Here is a 24,999-nt window from a genome sequence, read left to right on the forward strand (position 1 = left end):
GAAGTTAATGAAATGAAATTAATTAGCTCTAGGGGCAAATGAAAAAGAGCAACTAATGAGAGTGGAAGTGCATAAACAATCATAAATCAAATGCTAAAAAAAGATATCAGAGAAGAAGTATGTTAATAAATTGCAAGGTTTATTTACACTAATGTAATTTTATTTAACTATCTAAAACACCCTGAGTTTTTTAAGGCACTTGAATTGATTGCAAAGCATATGTCAAGTTTCAAGCCTCTGTCTTATTATAATATTAGAGAGATAAGCATCTGAAGCAAGAAATGGATCGAACAATGAACTTGCTTGAGGAGTATAAGCTAGAATGGAAAAAAAAAATATTTAATAATGTTTGATGGATTGACAAATAAAAAAAGATGTTTTATTTACAACTTTTTAGTTAATAGTCCTAAATGGATCATTTTTTATCATTGATAGATACTTCTAATATGTCCAAAACTGCTAATAAGGTATTTGATATATTGGATGTCATTATAAAGAAGACTAGGAAGAAAGATGTTATGCAAGTAATCACCGATAATGTTATAAATTATAAGGTAACAATAATTATTGATGGAAAAAGAGAGAGAGAGAGAGAGGTTATTTTGGATACTATGTGCTGCCTATTGTATCGACTTAATATTAGAAGATTTTGAGAAGAAACTAGAGGTTCATCAAGTTACTATTACTAAGGAGAAGGATCGCCTCATATATTTGTTTAATAACTATTCTTATTTACATGTTAAGGCACTTTACAAAAAAAAAGGATTTAATTAGGTTTGCTGCCACTCGACTTGCTACTGCATATTTGACTCTGAAATGTTTGAATTATCATAAAATACAACTGATGATTATGTTTACTTCCAAACAATAGAGGTCATGTAGGTTTTCAAGAATAAAAAAAAGGAAACGAATTCAAAATTGTGTTTTGGACATCAAGTTTTGGCATGATGTTACTATATGTATTAAAACAATATATTTTATAATTAAAATTATTTGATTAATTAATTCAAATAAAAAATCAATCATGGGTTTTATATATAAAACAACGGATTAAGCAAAAGAAAAGATACAAATGAATTTTAGTTTTGTGGAAAAAAAATATTTATCTTGCTAATTATTTATTTCACATGTTATTCTTTATTAATATAAATATTTTTAGAGAGATATTTCCAATTTAATTATATATTTATATGGAATATTGTTGATACAAGACATAAACTTCAACTTCATAGATCTTTATATACAACAACTTATTATTTGAATTTTCATTATTATAACAAAAATCTAAATTTTAAAGTTAATGTCAGCATTAAAATTGGATTATATCAATACTTAAAAAGATAGTGTTTTATGCAATCGAAAGGTGCAAAATTGATTTATAACTTTAATTATTCAAGGATGCAAAAGGGTTATTTGGTATCGAGACTGTTAAGACAACAAGGGATGAAAAAACTCCAGCTCAATTGTGAAATTTTCACAGGGATTAATGTCTAAAATTATAAAGGTTTGCAATTCGAGTTCTAAGTTTGACATGTACTTCATCTGGACATAAGTATAATTGAAATGCATCAGAGCTGATGAGTTTTTGTTATTTTATTATTTTAAATATTTGATAAAAATCTTATAAATTTGAATTGCTTATTTAAGTTCATACAAAAACAAATAAATCATTTACACAAAAAAAAAAATGAATAACTTGATATTTGTAATATCCAATCTGAAATTAAATGACAATCAAGTCAAAAAGCAAGCTGATGATTTTGGTGTAATTTTAGATTATTTTTCATCCAATAATAATTAAATAATTGAGAGAAAAAAACACGATGCTTCATCAAACTTTGATTTGCTTAATGTCATTAACAATGCAATATCAATAAAAAATAATAAAAAAGATGAAAGTGATGAAGAAAAATTTTTATAATAATGCTGAAATAAAAAAAAAAAACACGATGCTTCATCAAACTTTGCTTTGCTTAATGTCATTAACAATGCAACATCAAGAAAAAATAATAAAGAAGAAGAAAGTGATGAAGAAAAAAATTTATAATAATGCTGAAATAAAAAGTCATGATACTAGAGATGACTTGAAAATTGAAATTGATGGCAGTTTAGAGATTTTAAAGAGTTTTAAGTTAAATAATATTAATAATATATTGGTGTAGTAACACTAATAATTTACTTAATAATAATAATATTAATAAATTTTTAAGGAATAATGACGAAAATGAAAGAAATAAAGCTAGTTTTAGTTTATGTGACACAGGTGTTGATACTAGTAGTAACACTAATAATTTACCTGATAGTAATAATATTAATAAATTTTTAAGAAATAATGACGAAAATGAAAGAAATGAAGCTAGTTTTAGTTTATGTGACACATTAACAAATTATTTGTTTTAAGTCTATTAATTTTTAATTAATAAAAATTAAAAATCTATAGATATGAATAATTATATTATGTTTTTAAATTATACATAAATTTTTATTTAATACTTGAAATATATATAAATTTTTATTAGAATCTTTTAATTTAAGATTATAAAAAAAAATTCCTCGTTACTATCCGAGTTGGCTTTTATTTGTGTAGTTGAGGTTTTTGTATTGACAGTTGTCTTTGAATGGAAAAGATTTGCCCAAGTCTTATAAAAATCTTAGCAGTCAACTGGGCTAAGATCTTGGTGGCACGGTTGCAGCTAGGGATACAGGGTGATATCAGTCGGTCTCTGAAGGGTGCCAGCGCCTCTTTGGCTCTAGTCATTGGTGGCTCACCACATGTTTGATAAACAAGACCACGACGGTTGGTAATCCTTGCAAAAAAATATTTTTTAAAAAAAATTAATTTTTTTTTATTTTAAATTAATATATTTTTAAATTATTTTAATATATTAATATTATAAATAATTTTTAAAAATTAAAAAAAATATTATTAACATATTTTTCTAAATAAAAAATACTTTAAAAAACAATTATAATCACACTTCAAAATACACTCATTTTTCTCATATGTTTTATTTATTTTTGAAATGCTTTCAACATAAATTTTCAAAATATTTTTTTAAAAATATTTTTTATTTAACCTTTTTTATAACCATGATATAAAGATGTTGAAACCACAAAAAATTTAATATATTTTTTAAAAAATATTAAAAAATTTTTTTAACTCCATTATCAAACACACAGTCAGGTGAACACGGTTGGGGTTTGCCCTGAGGTTTCCCTTCTTATTTCCATTGCCAGGTGAAAAAGCGTTTCTGTTTCCATTATATGTTCGTTATGAGAAGTAACTTGATTTCACATCGATAAATTTGGCGGGGTTTTTTTCCGTTTTGCCATCATCAAGCCTGTTGATCTTCTGAGGTTTTTTTATCCACCACATACCTGGAAAACAGCGTCTCCTTGGGATAGATTTTTTCATTGGCAACGATCTTTTCCTTGTATTTTATGCAGGTGGAGGAGCAATATGCCAAGAGCAACAAATAACTTCATGAACAAGGAAATACAGTGATAGAGCCAGTATCTAAATTTCAAACACCACCTATTTATTGTACATGAAATGCCCGCAAACATATCCATGCACACATCTTGGTATGAAAAGGTTGTGTTAACTTCTTACTCACAAGAAACTAGCACATGTTTTTGAATGTGTATATACTGTATACAAGCATGCCGCATGATCATCCATGATAACAAATCTCAGGTTCACAAAAATACTGAAAAGTTAGCCACCTTCCAAATATACAAAAACATGGTTTCCTCCTTGCTTTCTGTACAGTGCTTTCTAATTGCTCAGTTAAAGGAAAATTTCACCATCTGCTACATGAGAATCGACTATGTTTTGCCCAGTCACTCCTCCCAGCCCCCACCTCTCCATTAAAACAGCAAATGAACTAGTGATTTTTGTTGAAAGCAGTCAGAATAAAACAATAAAAAAAGGGGCCATTGAACAAACGCATATTCATTCACTCTTAACAGCTTGGTAAATGTGGCAAACGAAGGCGAAGGAAGCGCGGAAACTGATTGTACCAATTATCAAGAAAAATGCATAGCACATGCAAGCATTATAGCCAATGAAGAAGGATAGCTGCATAAAACCACTCATGCTTGACCTGGAAAAGAAGTAGATGCCATAGCTAAACATAAAAATGGCCACTGAGCCCCCACACAACAGAGATCTGCATCAAACCAAAAAATAAGTGATGAAAAATACTACACCTACATGTTAGAAAAGAAAAGAAAAGAAAAGAAAGGGACTTCTTTCCATTAATAAAGTGAAGTAGCTAAAATTAAGAAAATAAACCAAAAACCTGCCTGCTCCTCAGAAATCAAAAAGAAAACACGAACAAAATAAAAATATCAAAAAAACATTCAAGGGAAAGAGAGTAAATAACAGGTATAAATTAAAACTCATACCTCCACCACCATTCATGGTCTTCCATAGAAAGCTGAATGTATGTCATCCCAATACTCAAGATTGCAGTCAGCATGATAATTATGATGAATGTGACAAACAAAATGCTAGGAAGGGTGCATATTTTGTAGCCCCACAAGCTTGCATATAAGTGATGTAACTCAATGGCAACTGCACTAAAAGGCAAGAGCCCCCCAATAAACATCTGACAAGGTGTTCTTCTATACCATGATGGTGGTGGAATTTCCCTTGGATGACTTTTTGTAGCAGAAGGTGCTTGAAATTCAGACCTAAAACGATGCCCAATCAACCCTCCAAAGGCAGATAAAGGAATGGCTAACAAAATGTATATGAGAAGAATCACTAGAATGGTGCCAAAAGGAAGTGATGCCGTGGCCCCATAAGATACAGAAATTGTATTGAGAACGGACAATATCACAAATGATGGGCCTGGGTAGAGAATCCCACTAAGAAGTACACTCCTTTCCTGAAATTCACAACATGCCACAAAAATCAGGAAAAAAACATTCAGAAGGAGCACGCACTAAAAAATAAAAGCAGAGACAATAAAACAAATCCAAACAATTCTCTCACCCATCCCGTTTCGCAAAACTGATTATGGAAAGACGCAGTGGTATAGCCCCCAACCACAGATGAAAGTGCATAAAGCAGGACAAAATAAGTGAACAGTGCTCCACGGTTGTAGGGGTAGAGCATGCCGACAAATGCCAAAACAAATAAAAAGAAAACCCTGGAAAAAAATTACAGTTTGGAAAGAACATAAATCTTAGAAATCTGGTACTTGTAAGGTTAGCATATGAACAATGTAAATGGCTTCAAAGGCCCAATTCAAATCAATAAGCTTGAAATTCTAATCTAGTTGAGGTCAGTAGACCTTTTCCACCTTTCAGTTCTATTTTGTTCTAAAAGGTCCATGATACCACTTGTTGGAAAGTAATAGATACAGGAGCACCGTATATCAACACCAGAAACAAAATATATTTCATGATGCTAGATTTGTTAAGCTCAAATGCAAAGAAATTTGATGACATGTACAGAAAAGGAGGTTTTGTTGTTGCTCAGCAGTGAGGAGGAATTCAAGCCTGCTTTTGAAATATGGCAGCAACCAGGCAAGTGAACACCGAGGCAAAATTTGATATGATGTCCCTTCCTTATAAAAACTTTATGATGATGCAACCTAAAGAAAGTCAATGGAATATAGCTCTAAATTGACGTGGAGGACAGAAAAGGATGCTCCAAGATCACTTACACTGTCAGCAGTTGAGTTCCTACCCCTAAGACAGCACAGAACAAGGACATGTTTTGAGGGTATCTGAAAACATCACCATGTATGTATTTCCAACCGACTTCCCTGTCTTCTTCTTCATCTCCACTGGCAAATCTGCAACATACAAGAAAAATGCTGAGGCCAAGAATACCAAATGACCAGCACATAACATTATCTTCATCGTAAAACCAAATATGAATAGAGTATTAAAGGGAACATTACTTTCCCAGATCCTTCTTAAGAAGTCGCTTAAGAAACACCATAAGCAATCCGGTAAAAAGCACAATGTTGGCAATAGAGATAAAGAATGAGAACCAGCGAATCTGCCTTCGTACAGGAAGCAACGAAGCCCTTGCGTACTTGTCCATCCTGGTCTCAAACTTGGATGATGTTGCTTTCCAAAAAACCGAATAAGTGAACTTCACATCCATATCAACATCATCAGTTATATCGACAGCATGGTCAGGGTCACTAAAAGCACTAATTTCGATGACTTGGTTGTCATTATAAAGAACATCAAACTGCACATGTTTGAACAGATAATAGTTGAACTTCTTCTCTCCAAGGACCCAACTTTGCTCTTCAATTTTCCCAACAAAACCCCACAATGGAAGATCGTCGTAGTACATTTGGAAGTAAAAATCATCAATGACAGCATCCCTAAAACTAGCAACTTCATATCCTTTAAGCCTCTTTTCACAAAGGGTCATCCCAGTTTTGTCCTCCCTGAATTTCAACAAATACAAACCACTACTCAAACGATCACCATTCAGCACTTCCCCGAGTGTTTCCTGCTTTAGGATTATATTATCTGCAAACCCACAAAAAAGATACAAACTTTAACCACTTCAAACTCCAATATTTTCACCAAAACATCAACTAAACAAAAACCCAGTTACAATTTACCAAAAAAGAGAACCTATAAAAAATTTCCTTCATTTTCACCGAACTGCATAAAATTTCCATTTTCTCACAAAATCATATACGACCCTTTTTCTAAAGCATTAAAAACAAAATGGATCATCGAAATTCTAACCTGGATGGCAAAATGGCAAGTCATAGTACCAGTAAGTCGCACTGCAATACAGAACAAAAATTGCAGAATTAATCATAAAAACAAAAACATTATTGTCCACACCATACTCAACAAGGAAAAGATTAGGACTTTAGCATTTGAATGAAAGATTTGAGCTGATATAGAGAAGTACGTGGGATTGTGCAATGGACCCACTTTGTTAACAAACAAAGGGACATGATCTCCAGCATTGTAGCGGTGATTGGATGGTGAAGAGCCAGAGAATCCAAAAGAGAAGGCTAGAATGATAAAGAGGACTAAAAGGGAGCTCATTTTTCAAGTGGGTTTCGAGTCAGGGCATGAGATGCAGATCAATGCATTGCAGGGCGGAGTTTGGTGAGACAGAGATGCTCTGACTTCTCTATGAAAGACATGTCGTTTTGGCCCATTTGATGCTCAAAGAGAGAAATTTTTTATAATTCAGAAAAAAAAAAAATTTAATGTATTAGAAAGATTAACTATTTATTTATAAGGGAAGCATTCATATGCATGAGTTTTAAGATACATTAAGGGTAGATTACATGCTTAATATAAAATCAGAAAAAAAAATTAATATGTAAAAATTGATATGATCCAATGATACCTCACTATTAAAACCATAAAAACTCTGTTTCATGAGCTAGATGAGCAGGTTTCACTCAATTTATTCGTAGTCCTTTTAGGTGCTAAAAAAATTGCTTGAAAGAATTGGCAAGTATTTGATATATGAGACCAGCTTTTTTCCTTGAAGATATCAATGCCATTTCCCTGTTGACTTCTGTGCTAATATTCTTGGACAAGTAGAAGAGACTCCGAATTCGTATGAATTCCCTATAGCAGGGGACACTCCTGGCGCTTGTTGGCTGCTTACCCTTCAACCTGGCTGCACCATTCGACACCTTTGCATCAGCTTGCTTTAAAACGAGTTTCATAAATGACATCAAACGATCGGTTTGCTTTTTCAAGCCAGTTAGCATAGTTGCTCCACTGGTCCGATGGATTGATTTGATACTGGACTTGAGTCAGGCCTAAAATTATACCAATTTTAATATTAATCTAATTCAATTTATTTTACTTGAGCAAATTGATCATAACTTGATTTGATATAACCAATCTCAATTTAAACTTGTTTGAGTCGACATTAATGAATTACTATAAAAATTAAAAAGCATTATTTTATGTTGAAATAATTGACTTGTTAGTTAATTTGATAACTTAATAACTTAGATTTTTTTAAGTCACATCAAACAAGTTATAACAACTATCCTAATAAAATAGATTAAAACCAAAGTTGCCTTCAAATTTAAAAGGATTTAATTTGCTCTTAAATTGTAAGAGTCCGGTCGAACTTGCTATATATTATTTATTTTAGATTTTATTGTTCTTATAATTTTGTTTCTAATAACGTGAGCCCACATTTAAGCTCGATGTCCTAAAACACATATGATAAATCAATAACCAACACTCTTAATAAGGTCAACCTATCAATCCATCACCTGCTGATGTGGGATATAATAATTTACTCCTTTCAAGAAGTCTGATGACCCCATCGACACAATCAGATATCCAGAAATGTTGATTCTAATATCAAATATAATAGCCCTGTCCAGCTTACCTTATATTATCCGCCTTGAATCTTATTGTCCTAGCGAGTTTTTTCCTGGTAACGCGAGCCCACATCTAAATCTGACATCCTAAAACACATATAATAGATTAACAATAAACACTCTTAATAAGATCAGCTATCAATTTATTACCCGTTAATATAGAACATGTCACAAACCTTACCATATGCAAGCAACTATAATTGAATGAAAAGAATTACCATGTACTTTGGTGTGAAAATTAACAATAGCTAAAGCTTATTGTGTTATCACAGTAAATACAATAAAGTTTACTTTTTAAGGAATTATTATGGATTGAAAAAATAATTTTTTAAAATATTCATTATGATTCTCAAACTTTTTCTTTGAACAATTAAGCATTTTTTAGCTACAATTAGCACGTAGTTATATAATTTTTTAGGAAGGGTTGAATTGAAAAATAAAGAACTGAAATGAAAAATATAGGCAACATAGACAACGCTTTCAAATTTAAAGTATATTTTAGTCTCCATTTTTCCTTAGTATAAGATGACCGATCCCTTTATTTAAAACTTTTTTTTTATTTTTCAATTCTATTTTCATGGGAAAAGAGAGAGAGGAATTGCTGAATTTAAAAAAACAAAAAAAAACTCCTTGCTAGTAACGTTTTTAACCACCAAACATATTAAAATTAGTGTCAGCAGGTTCCACTAGATTAAGAAAGTCTTTATAGTGATTATTTCAAGCATTAAAGTTGCTCGAAAAACCAGTTCAAGGTCATAAATGCAAATTTTTTCTTGGTTTGATTTAGCCATTTTGACTGTTTTTTAGGTTTAATTAGTTGATAGGTTGGGTTTTTGGTGTTTTAAAGATGTTTTGTAGTTAGAAAGAGTTGAAAAAAAGAGGTTTTTTGGGTATAAAAACCAATAAAACTGATTTTTGAGGCACTGTAATGGTGACTGAAATATGAGATGGAAGACAACACATCATCTACCACAACAGGTAATGTGTCATTGATCTATTTTTTTTCAAAAAATAGTGGCGAGTTGTTCACCCTTTTTAAAAAGAAAAAAAAATGGCAGGCCTAGGGCCCAAGCTTCAAGGTCTGCACGTTTGAACTTTTTTTTTTGAGTATTTTATTTTTTAATTAATATCTTTTTAAATACTTTTTAATTTTTTTTTTAATTAACATCCCTCCTATGCCACTTTTTGGGTTTATTTAGCATTTTTAAAAATAAAACTTATTATTTTTAATTATATTGGATATCTTTAATTTTTCACAAAGTTAATATAACTCATTTGTATTATTTTTTTTATATTTCATGTATATTTTATTTATTTTTATAAATTAAAAAAATATTTTATGATATTTTTAATATACGCAACTTTACATGATATTTTTTTCTTTACCTTTTATTCAATAAATTTTATGTATCTATCAATTTTTATTACAAATTAATTTTAATAAATAAATTTATTAAAACAACTAGATAAATAACCCTTGTTACTCTATCAAATATCTTAATTTATATTTATCTTTATCTTTTATAATTTTATTTTTATTTATCATCAATTTCTTTTTTCTATCAAATCATTTAGACCTTATGGTCTTAGGACGCATGCTAATTATGTAATCTTCATATATTTTATGTGTCAGGTCATGTATTTCACGTGTTAATTTATATTTGTTAAGAATAATATTTATTTTTTATTGATATTGTCTTATTTTTTCTTATTGTATTATTAAATTAATCAAAATTTAATTTAATTATTGAATTTTTTAAATTTATTTAAAACATGATTATCTTTTAATTTTTTTATATTAAAAATATTCAATTCAACTTGCGAAATCCATCTTGCCACCAAAGTTTCTATTTAGATATAAATCTAAATATCAATAATATTTTAGATCTAAAAATATTTATAATTATTTTTTAAAATATTTTTATTTTAAATATATTAAAATAATATTTTTTTTTAAAAATTATTTTTAAAACCAACATATTAAAATGATGCAAGATATATATAAAAAATAATTTTAAATAAAAAAAAATCTTTTTTTTTTAATTTTTCAAAAGTATAAATTTGCCCGCCGTTTCTAAACGGACATTATTGATATCACTGCAAAGGCTTTCGTATAGCTCCAAACAAACTTTAAATGACATGACAATTTTTCACAAGTACACGGACTATAGTGACAAGGGTGGTACTGGAAAAGCAACATGTAGTTAGGGATGGTCTTGAAATTAACCCAAAACCACAAGGGCTTTCTTGTAACTACAAACAAAACTTTTGATTCCATGACCCTGGTATATTTTCCTTTTAGATTAAATCCCTAATGAATCAATGATCTCCCAATCAAATCCTCAACACAGTTTCAAGAATTGCTAATTAATCTTACGAAACTCACTCTATTTCTCTCTTCTCAAACAAATCGTTAAATTTCCTAAACTCTCCACGTGAAACTAATATGATTGATTAGATTGTGTGCAAAAATATAAAATATAAAAAAATATAAAATCTTTACATGGTTTGTGGATGGGGAAATATTAGAGAATTCATGGTTTTTTTAATTAAAAAGAGACAATTTTTTAATTGAAACTAACGAATAGACTTAATTAAATTTAATAGATTGGGGATCTAATTAAGCTTTTTCGTATAGATGGAGTACTTTTCATAGGTTTGTCCTTTTTTTTGAAAAAAAATAGCAAATAATTACAAATAAAAAACCTATTTTTTTAATCAGTATTTCACTCATCATGGATTCTTTCAACTTATAATCTCCCTCTCTATTCTCCAGGGTGGCGGATCTTCATCGAAGTAACGCCTGGAATCAGCCCCCCGTCTTGATTCTCTCCCTTATCGTCATTAATTTCTTGCTGGTTTTTTGTTTGGTAAGATCTTTGATGGCCCTCTTGCTTATTTATTTTTTTATTTTGCGTTTTTTAATTATGGGTATGATTTATTGAATCTCATTGCTTTCAACATCTTATTTGTGTAGTGTGAACTTTTGACCTGGTTTGTTGATACCCAGATGCCAGATTTTATATTTCTGATGGGTTTTGTTTGTTGATTTCTTTATTGCCGGATGGCTCGATGTTTTGTTGGGTTGTTGGAATTTTTTTACTAACATGGTAAAAGATTTTATCTTTTTGCTGAAATCAATGTTACTGGCTAGCCCTGATGTTGAATTTTGAGTGTTTTTTTTGGGGGGGTTGGTTTTGTTGATGTGTTTTGGATTTCTGTTTCTATGATTTCAAATTTCACTGCATGCTTTGTGAGTTAGTGAGTTTGATATTTTTTTTTAATTTCTCATATGTTGGCTTGTGCCAATTGGTTGTTTTACCCTGTTGAGTAGCTTTTATGTTTGTGTACTAGATCAAACTTTGGGGTTATTGAGGAAGGAACGATGCACAGGATCCAAATATAGTGGAAGAGTTCATTAGCTTGTGTCTTATAACTGAGCCGCGTCAATTTTTCTGATAAGTTACGGGGGAAGCCCTAGTTGAGGATTTGAAACTCTAGGGATTTGTTTTCAGTTAATGGAACATCTTCCAGTTGAAGTTATTGGGAACATTTTGTCACGGCTAGGAGGCGCTCGGGATGTGTTGATAGCTTCTGCAACATGTCGGAAGTGGCGAGAAGCTTGTCGTAAACACCTTCACACCCTTTCATTCAATTCCAATGATTGGCATGCTTATCATGATCTCACGCCTGGTCGACTAGAGATATTGATAACTCAAACAATATTCCAAACCACTGGATTACAAGGCTTGCCAATTTTGATGGATGATGTTGATGATTTTTCTGCTTCAACAGTTATTGCTTGGCTCATGTACACCAGGGAAACCTTGCATCAATTGATTTATAATGTTCGGACTACTCCGAATGTTAATATTCTCGAGATTTGTGGCAGGCAGAAGCTGGAAACTTTGGAACTGTCCCATAACTCGATAACAGGGGTTGAACCCAATTTTCAGAGGTTCCCCTGTTTAAAATCCCTTTCTTTGAGTTATGTCAGTATCTCAGCATTGGATCTCAATCTTTTACTCACTGCTTGCCCGAAGATTGAGACCTTGGGGCTTGTTAATCCAGAGATTGCAATGTCTGATGCACAGGTGACTGTTGAACTGAGCAGCCCAACATTAAAGAGTGTTTATGTCGAAGCAATTAGTTTGGACAAGTTTATATTGGAAGCAGATAGCATTGAAAGCTTGCACTTGAAGGATTGTGCTCTTGAGCTATTTGAACTCATTGGAAAGGGTACTTTGAAGCATTTCAAAATTGATGACGTGAGTGTTATTCAACTTTATATTGGCGAGACTGTTGATAATCTTGAGAGCATAGATGTCAGCAACTTCACTATTTTTTGGCCAAAGTTCTACCAAATGATCTCAAAATCATCTAAGTTAAGGAAACTTCGTCTTTGGGAAGTAGTCTTTGATGATGAGGATGAGATTGTGGATTTAGAAAATATTGCTGTTTGTTTCCCGCATCTCAGCCACCTTGCATTAAGTTATGACTTGAGAGATGGAGTGGTTAACTATGGTCTACAAGGTTCTTCCCACTTGGAAAATGTCATTACCTTGGAGCTAGGGTGGACTGCAATTAATGATCTCTTTTCTCTTTGGGTGGAGGGACTGCTAAAACTTTGTCCAAATCTCAAGAAGTTGGTGATTCATGGTGTTGTTTCAGAGGCCAAAAGTCACGAAGAATGCCAAATGTTGGCCAATTTTACCTCATCCATAGTTCAGCTCATGAGAACATACATGCATGTAGATGTGCAGTTCGATTATGAATAGAAATCTCGTGATTACTTTTCGTCCTTGTTTATGTTTTGACTTCTAAACGAGTTACATACAACATACGCCGGGTAAGATTCGCAGCATTTATAACCTGAGCATGAGCATCCCTTTCCATGCCCTGTAAATGATATCTGAATTCTTCCTTATAATTGCAACTTGCTTTTGCAACAGAAACATGTTTTCTTTTTCACTTTGTTTTCATTTTACTCAATTGCTGTAGACAAGCTTTTCTTTTCGTCTGATTGAAAAGTTTGCTCTGCCTTTCTTGCTCCCGCTCCCCACATCCACAGATAAACAGTGCAGCTTGGTTTTATTTAACCGATGGTTTTCCGCCTTCCTTTATGATTTGTTTTTTTAACCGTATTCCCTGTCCTTGATGGAGTACTGTTGCCGACGTTTCTATATTTGGAAAATATGGAAATGATAGTAAAATCATTGGTGTAACAAGGATAGCAGTTTTTTTGTCAATAAAATTTGCAAGGAGCGAGTGATGCCTGACTCTGACATAACTACAAATTTTAAACTGAACGATTTATCTTTTTATGGATCTCTATAATTCTAGGAGACTCCCCTGCCAGGGAAAAAATGATGTGGTTTTAAATTATGGCTATCAGAGTTTTTGGGATCAATGGGCAAATTTTTATCTGTATAATTTAACTGCACCTCCCTGCTGCTCGTATGACGGCAGCTTAACTCTTTTTAGGGATGTTGATCTGAGTGCTCTGGCTGAGGTCTAGCTGCCAATATATACGTACATATACACGAGTGCCTACAGACATACCTACATACCATATATATAGGATATGTTCCAAGGTAGATACCAAGTAATCCCACAACGTTTGGTCTTATTGTTGAAATGCTTGGAATTTCTTTCAGTGATGAAATAAGAATGGTCTAGGGCTGTTCTGCTGAGGATCTTACTGCAGAAACATGCAGCTCGTCATCCTTCATGTGGGACAGAAATTACGCGAGGATGGAGTGTCCATGGTCCATTGAAGCGACGACCAGACCATTCAGCCCCTTGATCTGATGAATTGCAAACATCACGAGTGTTCCTGTAACACATGATTGGCCGGAGAATGCGTGGACATAACAGAGCGATGCTGGTTTTGGATGAAAAGCACTTGTCACGCACACCTACAATTTATTAAATTCCTTGGAAAATATTCAATTGTTGCAGGCTAGCAGGATGTAAGGCTCATTTTTTATGTCAATCGGATTAAAAGGGAACAGCTTTTGTAGGATATGGCCGCGATCTTTGAAAGAGTACTGAAACAAGACGTACGATAATTTCAGCTTAAGAGAAGATTCCCAAGTACCAGATTATATTACATGGTGCTGTTGCTTTTTTGTAAATCCTTGAAGGAGAACTCGTACAAATGTTCAATCTCAAGTGAAATTATCTTTGTTTAGTTTTGCACTATTGGTGGGGTTGAGGCTGAAACTGTGTCCCCAGCTCTTTTCATGGGAATAACGTCGACTGACCAGGAGGAAATAAATCCCTCTGTAACTTTGGAAGATAAAATTTAAGAAGATTCTATGTATTTTGCTTCGAAAGGACAAGAAATTATCATGTGGTAAAATTATTTTATATATTTATGTTTATTTTTATTTGTTTGTTTTACGGTACACTAACAAATGGACTTGTTGTACAAAATTAAAATAGCCAGCAGCCCAGCACCTACTTCGTGTATTAGGTGGCGGCCCTGGCAGATGTTCTAACAACCAAATGAGTGTTTAAGTTTCAATCATGTATCTACTTCCGACGAGTGGCTGATTAGAGATTTGGAAGCAACTACATCATCTGATAAATTATTGACAGATAAATTGGAATCCTGGCACCAGGATTGCCGAAATTTTGGGAGGATACACCGAGTGAGAAAAGTTATTTCTTTTCATAACAGCAGAGCATCCCTTAAACTTGTTTTGAGAGAGAAGGCCTCTAAGCAACTGAGAAATCTATAGCAATTAGAATTTCTAATTATGTAAGCAATAATTTCCCAGCATGCTATAAAACGACGACTTGAATAACCCTCTCCCTTCCATTCTACGGTAAGAAATACATGAAGCTATATCATTTGGGTGATTTTATGAGTGCATTCTCTTCATTTTTTAAGAAAAGTTTTTTCAGTTGAACTAAAATTAACAATGATTTTCTATTATATTTGGATTTGGTCCATCCCTTCTTAACATTTTTAAACAAGTTTCCTGAATCGATTACTTATTGAGAAACTGTAAGAGGTAATCTTCGAAACCTAGTTCACGCAACTCAATTCTTTATATGAAGAAGCAGTATCAACAAGTGTATATATGTTTTAGTTTCTTGCTTAAGTGACAGGCAATGCCTTAATTAGTAAACCAAAATCTTACTTAATACTTGGATTTGATCTAGACCAATCACCTTTCTACAAGCCTGGAAGCAAAGGAACTTGTAGAAGATTTAGAGTAAATGCAAGATTCATGGAATCTACAATCTAAAAGGCTCTGAAAAGCTTTCATAAGAAGAAGCTGTAAGGTTTATTGGGAACAAAGTTATGTTAGGATTGAAATACATATTTTCACCTAATCCATGAACCCTACCTCTATGTATGAGCCAGACCCTTTTTTAGGCCAATCATTGGGATCACAAGGGAATAAGTGGCATAAGGGCATATTACCTGCAAGAGTAGCAGATAAGCACAACATAAAGTATTTGTTTCTACCTATTTTTATGAAAGATCATGGGTCCAATAGCCTTTTCTCTCCCTGCCTAGACACACAGACACATCAAAGGATACTAGCACATATCAGCAATAATGCTTTGCTTTGCTTAAACAGCTTTATAATCTGTTATCTGACTCTTAACTTTTCACCTGTATTTCTTCTTTTGGTTAGACCTTAATAAAAGGGTGGTTGCATGGGATTGGCCATCCCTGCTCTAAAGAGAAAGGGCTTGGAGCATTGACAACACAAAAGGAGATGATCTTACCTCATGAAATGAATTTTGCGATGACCCTTTAACTCCAAGGCCTCAGAGAAATATAGATTTCTATTAAAGGAAAGGAATCTTAATGTGGGATGGTTTTAGGTGATGACAGGGAATGGATGTTGACCTATCAACAAAGGAGATAATACCAAACAAATCCATTTCAGGAACTTGGATTAATATACTATAAGATGGGTTTTGTTTAGGGATTATTATTTTGGTTGAAGCAATTCACATTAATTCTTAAAAAATAACTAAAAATTAAAATTAAAATTAAACCCCCCCCCCCCCCCCCCCTACAATCCTGCCGCATCGAGTTGTCAAAAGCAAACTCATTTCCCTTTTAGCCCGTCAAAAAGACTTCTTTTTATTACCATTTTCTGTGAAAGAGAAACTTGACTCATCTCCCATGATATTTAAGTGTTGAATTTATTGCTTAATAAATAAATCTGGATTTTTTCCTGCTGCAAAAGTACTTGAATCCTTGACGAGGTGCATACAAAGGGCCAATGAGAAAGCACAGGCGGTTAAAAGAGAGATAAGAGTGGAGTAGGAGTCATTCAGTGATTCTAGTGGGTTCCTGCTAAAGCCCCCCCCTCCTCTTCTTCTGTTTTTGTTTAATTATTATTATTATTATTTTTTTTGGTGTTTATTTTTGGCAAGAACCACCCACCCCACCCCACCCCCTCACAGCCCAGATGGCTTGAGACAGCCCTAGCTTGTAAGGACAAAGGTTTTTGGTTTACTACACGGGGATGAGTTTCAGCTTTCAAAGCCCTGTTTGATAGAACTAAAGCAGACTCCAAAAAGAAGACAAAAAAGGGAAGAAAGAGATAAAAGCAAAACAGAGTAATCAAATAAGGTTAGTTTTCTTCACATTGAAGGAGAGAAAGAAGGCTAAGGAAAGCAAGAGATAGAGACAGCCATGAAAGGGCCAAAAGTTGGAAACAGTGGAAAGAGATATCTGAAGATAAAGACCCGTCCCTTCTTGTAGAGTAGAAACTAGATATACTCTGACAAGAAAGCTAGCTTTGATTTCCATCCTTTCCTCTCAGTTGTGCTCTTCTCTGAGTACAACTTCCTTTCCTACCTCTAGGATTCAATACTAAACTGAGGTAAACATAGAATTAGATGCTATAGTGCTTGTGAATTTGAATTTGTTTTCACAGTAGTTTACTTGCTGTCCAACTTCTCTGTTTCTTTCCATTTCTTTTTGGTGTCTAATATACAACATGTTTTTGTTTTTGATCTGTTACTTCTTGTTGGAGAAAGATATGGTAAGTAGAATGGTCTAAAAAAGAGAGTCTTGCATGGCTAGCTACAGAGTTGGAGAGACTGGTTTATCAAACTCAGTTCCCTCGAATCACCATCTCCCTTATGCACTTGTTCATGGAATCGACACCCCATCAGCCAATTTCATGTATGCCAAGAACTAGTCAACTTTCAAAATTCTCATATTTGAATAGTTTTCTGGTTATGACTGACATGGTATTATTATGTTTTTGTCTCTAGTAATCAAGAAGGATCTGCTTTTGATTTTGGAGAGCTGGAAGAAGCGATTGTGCTGCAAGGAGTTCAGATTAGGAATGATGAAGCTAAAGCACGTATGCTACCACCCTTTTCCTATATCTTTCTTAGCTATCTTTTCTCCTTTTGTGACGCTTGATAAGCATAACCAGCTCTAAAACACGCAGAGAGAGAGGTTTGAATTTGTCTAGTCTATAGAAGAGTACAGCATGAGGGGGTTGTTACCATTTCCGATACAGTAATCATTCTGAGGAGGCTAGAGAAATCAATGGTGTAAGAGGCTACAAACATAGTAACCTGACCGCCTTGGAATGATTCACTTGACTTTAACTGCACAAAAGAGGGGGATTAGGTGGCAAAGAAAATAGTACTAAAATCTTATTGTCTTTATTTTGAGGTGATCTGATCTTCTGAGATTCTGCTTTTGTTGATTCTTGCAGCTTTATTTACAGTAGCAGCCAGACGTGCAGCAACACTGGAAATGTTCCCTTCAAGGCCAATTAGATCCCAGCAAACCCCAGGAGTAGTAGTTTCTTGGCATCCTTTCTTTATCTTTGACCGTCTCTTTTGTCTTTTGATGCCTGGACTGGATAGAAACAATAGGCCATGAAAGTCCAAGCCAATCTTTCCCACTTATTTTCTTCACATCAAAATTTTCCTGGAAGTCATTCTAATTGAAAAGTTTTAAAACTTTCTACATGGCTCTTGAGTGCTTTCCCATTTCCAGAATTTAGCACATTTTTTTATAATGAATCTTGATTCTTGACTGCCCTTTTGAATATTTCTTGTGGGTTTGCCCTTTTTTTGTTTTAATTTAAAAAACTTAGGGAAGTTCAAAGTCAGGAGGGGAGAGTACTGACTCAGGCTCAGCAACAAACACTCTTTCAAGCAAAGCTGATGCCCTTCTGGAACCGGAATCTCCCATCAGTAGAAAGGCATCTTCCTCGGATCATTACAATCAGGCTTTTGATCAGAAGCATCTACAGTTTCAAGATCAGCAACAAGTAGATATGGCTAATGATACATCAAGAACAGGAGGACGACCCTCTCAACAGAATCAATCACCTGCCAAAACTCCCCAAGAAAAGGTTCTTAACACAACTGTTTTGCTTAATAATTAATCTCCCAGTTCTCTCTTTCTCTCTCTCTCTCCCCCAAAATCCCAAAACTCAGGAAAAATTTGGTATCTTTATTGCTCCCTCTCTCCATATCTTCAATCTTCAAAAGCACAGATCCCAACCACCCACATAAAATCAAAGAGGCCAAACCCTTCCCTGATCCCTGAAGGATTTTCTGTTCAAATGTCTGACATGAAATCAGAGGGAGAGAGGCTGAGTGAGAGAGAGCTGTAAATAAATATGTAAGGCCAAAGTGAGAATCTTTACACTTATTTCTTTCTTGTACAGCAACAAGGACCCACTTTACTCAATCCCTATAACTACCACTTAACCATATGTTTTTAGCCTTAAAAATCAGTTTTGGAACCAGGAATTTAGCCAAAACACCTCCACAAAATGGCAGAAAATGATGATTTTTGCTATCCAGACCTTGTTCTTGATTTCCAATTTCTACAACAAGACTCTCATATTGAGAATCAGCTACCACAATTTCTTCCTGGGAATTCTGTGAGATATCCCTTTTATCTTTCTATTTCAATTCTTAACTCAACCATCTATTTCTCCATAAATATGCTACATCTTAGACCAAGCATAATTTATTTATTTTTTGTACTTGGGGTTCATTTCAAACTTCTTGTTTTTTGGGTACTGGGACAGAGGTTTACATGTGTTTTATGTCATGTTGCAGAGAAAAGTTTCAACATCAGAGAAACCACTTGATGCTAAGGTTTTTTCTTCCTTTTCTTTTCTTTACCGCCTTAACAATATTCGTTCAAAATTTGTTGCCTTTGGTGACTAAAGAAATCTCTTTTTTTGCTTTGCTTTTGGTTCAGACATTGAGAAGATTAGCTCAAAACAGAGAAGCTGCAAGGAAGAGTCGACTGAGGAAAAAGGCAAGGGTCATTTCCCTTTACCAGCAACTTGGACACTTTAATTAATGCTAAAAAATCATTAATGCTGCCTTTATGTTTTGTCCCAAAACAGGCATATGTCCAACAGCTAGAGACTAGCAGAATAAAGCTTTCTCAGTTAGAGCAAGATCTTCAAAGAGCTAGACAGCAGGTCTTTAATTATGTACAAAATTACAGTAATAAATGCTTTTTTTTTTTCAAAAAGGAAATCACTATTAATTTTTATTTGAATTCTGGGTTGCTTTTCAGGGTTTATTCTTTGGTGGCTGTGGTGGTGCTGGTGGCAATATCAGCTCTGGTGATTTCTCTTGTGATTTTTTAAGGAGATGGATAAATTTCACATTATTTATTATTATTATTATTATTAAATTAACCCCAACCAATAATTTTTAACTATTTTTGTTATTATTGCTGTGATTACAGGACCTGCAATATTTGATATGGAGTATGCAAGATGGCTAGAAGATGACCACCGGCATATGTCCGAGCTCCGGACAGGATTGCATTCTCATTTATCTGATGGTGAACTACGAGTTATAGTAGATGGATACATGTCACATTATGATGAAATTTTCAGGCTCAAGGTAGAGGCTGCTAAATCTGATGTGTTTCATCTCATCACCGGAATGTGGTCCACTCCGGCGGAGCGTTGCTTCCTCTGGATGGGTGGTTTTAGGCCCTCAGAACTCATCAAGGTCTGGTTTTTCTACTCCATTTTAATTAGCTCATTACATTCTGCTTGAGATAGTCTGCCATTTTGGTGGTTGCCGTAGGGAATTACTGTGCTCAGGATTGTGTAGTCCACAAAGGTAGAACAGTAATTATGAAAAATCCTTTGAAAGAAACAGGTAAGGCTATTTTAGTCATTTTACAAGAAAGAAACAGGCACGGTGACACTAATTATACCGGGTCAGTGAAAAAACCCGATTTAAGAGCTTAAAAAAAGAATAAAAACTTGTGTTAAATTTAATTTAATCAGATGAAATATTCCCCTTATGAAGGGCACATTATACATTAAAAAAATGAGTGATCAAGACAAGTAATTAAAGTGTCCTAAAAGAGGAGCATACACATGCAACTAAAGTTCAATGACTAAAATATCCCTATCAGAATATTATTCATTTTGTTCCAGCCAAAAAACATTATTTTTTTTTTTCCTCTTGTTTCTATCAAGCAGATGTTAATATCCCAACTAGACCCTTTAACAGAACAGCAAATCATGGGGATTTACAGCCTTCAACAATCTTCACAGCAGGCAGAAGAGGCTCTCTCCCAAGGCCTTGAGCAGCTCCAACAGTCTCTGGTTGACACCATTGCCGGTGGACCGGTCATTGGTGGAATGCAGCAGATGGTAGTGGCCTTGGGCAAGCTTGCCAATCTTGAAGGGTTCGTTCGCCAGGTACACATATCATTAACCTTTATTACATTGATTGAGTAGCAGACAATAAGATAGTGATCATAAGTCTTATTAGTACCTTGTCACGGGCCATTAACCAATAGTAAACAGACAAGGGCTTGTGAGGAGAGTCCAAAAACAGCACTTTCAGTTTATGTCAGAATTGGAGAGTGGTGTACTTCATTTCAAAGTTAAGCTTAGTGCTCTTTGAAAATGATATTGAAAAGCTGCTAGCTAGCTCTCAAGTCTAGAGGTTGAAATAAGAAACTTAGGTGACACAGTAGGGTCTTTCTCACATAATTTTCATGAAAGCTAGCTCCTACATATCATGCTTCTGATCATTAGCAACAAGGTGATGCATCAACTTTAATGTTCATGTCATGTTAATAACAAGGGCTCAAATTCTAGTGGAAGCTATTTGGTACAGGGCTGAGATAACATTTCATCGGGGGAGGCAACAGATATACTTTAAACTACAATAATATCCCTCTCATTTGATCAAGTGATAGAAGATTAGATGTTGATTTGTCTTAACACCATGATTAGAGATGTGTTTGATGACATTAATCATATGCAAGTGAACAAAAACCTTTCGAAGTAGTTCTAGTTCAACTATCAACAAAGAAGAAGGGTTGTAGTAGCTCAAATGTTCCATTCCATTATATATCCAACATGACTAGCTTGTTTTGAGCCGCCATTTCTACACCTTACACCCGAGGAGCAAGAGTCCCAGGGTTTACATTTCCTTGAAGCTTGATTTAACATTTTTTATCGAGTTTTTATCCAAAAATATTAAGTGTTTAATTTAACTTAGTCAACAGGACATGCTACAGTCATGTCCCCAATGTAATGAGCATGGATTAATTTGTCCATCATATAAATATCTGCCTTGGAAGAATGGATATTGATTGTATTGTCACCATCAAGCTTATGGTCAACTTGTAAATTTACACATCAAAATCGATCCTTCCCGTACTTGTTTGCCACGTTTAGGGTGGATGGATGGTCCCTTGACTTGCACTATAGCTTATTTTAATTTTATATGGCCAATCATTTTGGAAAGAATACATGTTTACTTTTCTGCTAAGAGGTCCATTTTCATAATGTGACTGCTAGGGTTTTGATGGGAGTGTTTCATCTAATAAAACGTCGCTATCATAAGGGTTGTTGAAATACACAAACCCTAGCTAAACCTATCAACAACATTAAACTAATCTAGAAACTCTCTAATTCTTGATCAATTGAGAATTAATTAAGCATCTTGTGTATTTATCTTATTATGGTTTTGAATTGTCCTAATCTGCTAGACAAGACAACTTCATGAGCTTCAACCTCTTTGAAATGTTCACACAACTGTTTGGGACCCCATATAGCTTCTATTTGATTTATTCTTCACAATTGAATATATTTTGTCCCTCCTCCTCCTCCTCCCCTTTTCTGTATCTTTTTTTTGTTATTATCATTATTTAAGGAGATATATGTCTTTTTTTATTAAAAAAATACAGGCTGACAATCTGAGGCAACAAACCCTTCACCAACTCCGCCGGATTTTGACGGTAAGACAGGTGGCGCGGTGTTTTTTGGTGATCGGAGAGTATTATCGGAGGCTACGAGCGCTTAGTTCCCTATGGGCATCTCGTCCTAGAGAGTAAGTATTCTCTGTGATAAATTATTAGTCCTTGAACTTCCAAGGTGTCCAAACTTGACTTAAATGGAAGTTTCTAATGACAAAATTATATCTTATGACATCTTTTCTATCATCTTACTTTTTGTTGATAGGTCGGTCGTATATTCTTCTCTTAACTATGATTACTTTTCATTATTAGAGAATGATATGTACCAACCAAAAGCAGATGAATTGTTATTACAATCGCCTTAATTTGAGATCTAGTTTAATAGCAGGTCGGTGTTCTTATTTTTCGCAGGACAATGATGAGTGAAGATAACTCATGCCAAACCACCACTGATCTTCAAATGGTGCATCCTTCACAGAATCATTTCGCCAACTTTTAATATAAAAAAAAAAAGAAAAAGGGATGGCGATACAAAAGAGCCAGACAGCTTGCCTTCCTCGGTGACTGAGAACCTGTGTTGCGACAAATGTTATGGGCTGTTGGAATTCGGATAGGCACTTTAGTGAAGATAGGATCGTTTTCTTTTCTTTTCTTTCTCCTTTGCCTTCCTCGTTATCTTTATATTATCAATTACTATGTTATCTTGTAAATGTAAATCAATTTTATATGCATGAGGAGCCTTCCCCGCTTGCTTAAAGAAAGATATGAACGTGTCTTTTATATCTTCTACGGCCTCTTGAATTCAAAGTTATAGAAACCGAACTCGATATCGATTAGGGGCGACATCATGGATAGAGAGGCTTGATCTAGATTGAATCTAGTTTTGTTTTGTTTCAAAAAAAATTAAAGCAATATGTTTTGGTAAGTAAAAAAGTCGATGAATTGAAAGTAGGGCTTTCACTGGATTAGATCGAAGTTAATTTGTTAGTTAACTTGAGTTTTTAACCGAGTTTATTTAATTATTTTTTAACCCAAAACTTAAACTAGAATCAATCATGAGCCCGTAGAGTTTTCTACCCATGCTTGAATCATGAGAAACGCTAGAAATGGTTAATACTCCATGTATGTGTATGTCTAAAAAGAATTGCATTGCTTTTAATGGGAAAACCCCCGGGAAAAAATAGTCAAAATTTTATTAAAAAAATGGTTGAAAAAGAGAGGACGGTTGCAATTCATTTATATGAAAGTGGTTGTGAAGGGGAGGCCATGGATTATTCAAATCTACAGAGGACAAAGGAGAAACCCAGTCTATTGTCTTTACCTGCAAGGTTTTATTACAAAATTTATAGCGCAATAGAGAGAGAGAAGGTTGTTTGCAACTCTTCATTTATTTTAAGAGAGAATCAATTAATATATTTATCATGATAAATCTTGGAGAAAGGACGAGCAAGAATGGTTAGAGAGAGACAAAGTTTTTATTACCTTGACCTAACAAAGCATGGAGAAACAACCGAGCCAAAAGCAATAATATATTCTAAAGAAGGTCGACGAAGGAGCAACTTGCATCAATGGTGGACAGGATCACTTCAACTTTTTATTTTTTTCTATGAAATGCATGGTCTAGCTAGCTAGCTTGTGATCAGTATAACTTAATTAATTCATTGGACCTTCGATTTCAAACCTATATTAAATTAACCATATATAATTTATATAGTTTAAGGTATGATTATATATCGCTCTTATGTTGCTAGGATATTTAATGTTGTTTGGTGATCATTTCCCAACTGTTTAAAATTTCAATTAAGATCTTCTTCTTCTTCTTCTTCTTCTATTTATGTAGAGAGGTATTTTCAAACTGGATTATATATATTATTTTCAAATAATTTTAAAAATACATTCTGCATTCATACCATCTTCATATGCCCTTGTCTTCATGTAATAATGCCATGAGTTCTGCAGCTAAAAAACATATAATGGTGAATCTGAAGAATGTATAAACGGCATGCAAGTGGTAAGGACCAGAGAGCCTGCAGTAACAAGATACAATATCTAAATATTTGTGCTGCCTGGCTACCAGAGGACTAGCATATGCGTGCGTGTCTTGGCTGAAGGGCATTCGTGATACATGTGGCGGGAGCATGCATGCTGCCTGTTTTACGTGTGCGATGGATAAAGAGAGAAGAAGGCCAGCTTGACAGTGTTCTTTACTTCCATTTCCTTGCAGGCATCTTCGAAAGATTTCAGAGAAAATATATTGTTTCTGTGGGCTTTGAAAGAATGTATCTTGTATAGTTTTCTTTCTATATATCCAGGTTCTTTGCACTGAGTCCATAGTTCCCATGCATCAACATATTTAGTGTTTGCAAGTTTTTTTTATTAATAAAAATCTCAGGCTTGGGTCAATCAAAATGAAGATATGTAATTTGGACA

At 33.9% G+C, this 24,999-nt stretch overlaps 3 protein-coding genes across 6 annotated transcripts; 2 read left to right on the forward strand and 1 right to left on the reverse strand.

Moving 5' to 3' along the window:
• Positions 1-3,582: 3,582 nt before the first annotated feature.
• LOC105112934 (transmembrane 9 superfamily member 5) lies at positions 3,583-7,209 on the reverse strand. Its single transcript, XM_011008858.1, has 7 exons — positions 6,905-7,209; positions 6,733-6,773; positions 5,919-6,507; positions 5,679-5,810; positions 5,003-5,159; positions 4,411-4,895; positions 3,583-4,172 (listed from the first exon to the last, which is right to left on the reverse strand). Exons 1-7 carry the CDS (start codon positions 7,042-7,044, stop codon positions 3,956-3,958), a joined length of 1,761 nt encoding a protein of 586 aa, XP_011007160.1. The 5' UTR covers positions 7,045-7,209; the 3' UTR covers positions 3,583-3,955.
• Positions 7,210-11,041: 3,832 nt separating this feature from the next.
• On the forward strand, positions 11,042-13,325 carry LOC105112941 (F-box/LRR-repeat protein At1g67190-like). The gene is made up of 2 exons (XM_011008870.1): positions 11,042-11,227; positions 11,712-13,325. Exon 2 carries the CDS (start codon positions 11,876-11,878, stop codon positions 13,133-13,135), a length of 1,260 nt encoding a protein of 419 aa, XP_011007172.1. The 5' UTR covers positions 11,042-11,227; positions 11,712-11,875; the 3' UTR covers positions 13,136-13,325.
• Positions 13,326-16,800: 3,475 nt separating this feature from the next.
• Positions 16,801-23,332, forward strand: LOC105112947 (transcription factor TGA2). 4 transcript variants are annotated; one of them, XM_011008890.1, is made up of 13 exons: positions 16,802-17,218; positions 17,335-17,523; positions 17,616-17,707; positions 18,071-18,156; positions 18,458-18,718; positions 19,437-19,475; positions 19,582-19,641; positions 19,733-19,810; positions 19,909-19,957; positions 20,083-20,354; positions 20,837-21,058; positions 22,561-22,703; positions 22,981-23,332. In XM_011008890.1, exons 2-13 carry the CDS (start codon positions 17,414-17,416, stop codon positions 23,066-23,068), a joined length of 1,500 nt encoding a protein of 499 aa, XP_011007192.1. In that variant the 5' UTR covers positions 16,802-17,218; positions 17,335-17,413; the 3' UTR covers positions 23,069-23,332. The 4 variants fall into 4 exon arrangements, with proteins under 4 accessions (XP_011007209.1, XP_011007192.1, XP_011007183.1 ...); XM_011008881.1 differs by having other exon boundaries at positions 17,376-17,523; XM_011008898.1 differs by having other exon boundaries at positions 16,803-17,218; positions 17,376-17,523; positions 18,071-18,153.
• Positions 23,333-24,999: the final 1,667 nt, after the last annotated feature.

Source organism: Populus euphratica, unplaced genomic scaffold, assembly GCF_000495115.2.
Source record: "Populus euphratica unplaced genomic scaffold, PopEup_1.0 scaffold5.1, whole genome shotgun sequence".
Lineage (NCBI taxonomy): Eukaryota > Viridiplantae > Streptophyta > Magnoliopsida > Malpighiales > Salicaceae > Populus > Populus euphratica.

Coding starts and splice junctions, on each gene's coding strand:
- LOC105112947 (XM_011008890.1), top strand. CDS start 17,414: ATGGCTAGCTACAGAGTTGGAGAGACTGGTTTATCAAACTCAGTTCCC. Junction 18,719..19,436: donor CCAAAACTCCCCAAGAAAAG/GTTCTTAACACA, acceptor GTCATGTTGCAG/AGAAAAGTTTCAACATCAGA. Junction 20,355..20,836: donor GGCCCTCAGAACTCATCAAG/GTCTGGTTTTTC, acceptor TCTATCAAGCAG/ATGTTAATATCCCAACTAGA.
- LOC105112941 (XM_011008870.1), top strand. CDS start 11,876: ATGGAACATCTTCCAGTTGAAGTTATTGGGAACATTTTGTCACGGCTA.
- LOC105112934 (XM_011008858.1), bottom strand. CDS start 7,044: ATGAGCTCCCTTTTAGTCCTCTTTATCATTCTAGCCTTCTCTTTTGGA. Junction 6,774..6,904: donor GGTCCATTGCACAATCCCAC/GTACTTCTCTAT, acceptor TCTGTATTGCAG/TGCGACTTACTGGTACTATG. Junction 4,896..5,002: donor AGTTTTGCGAAACGGGATGG/GTGAGAGAATTG, acceptor TGTGAATTTCAG/GAAAGGAGTGTACTTCTTAG.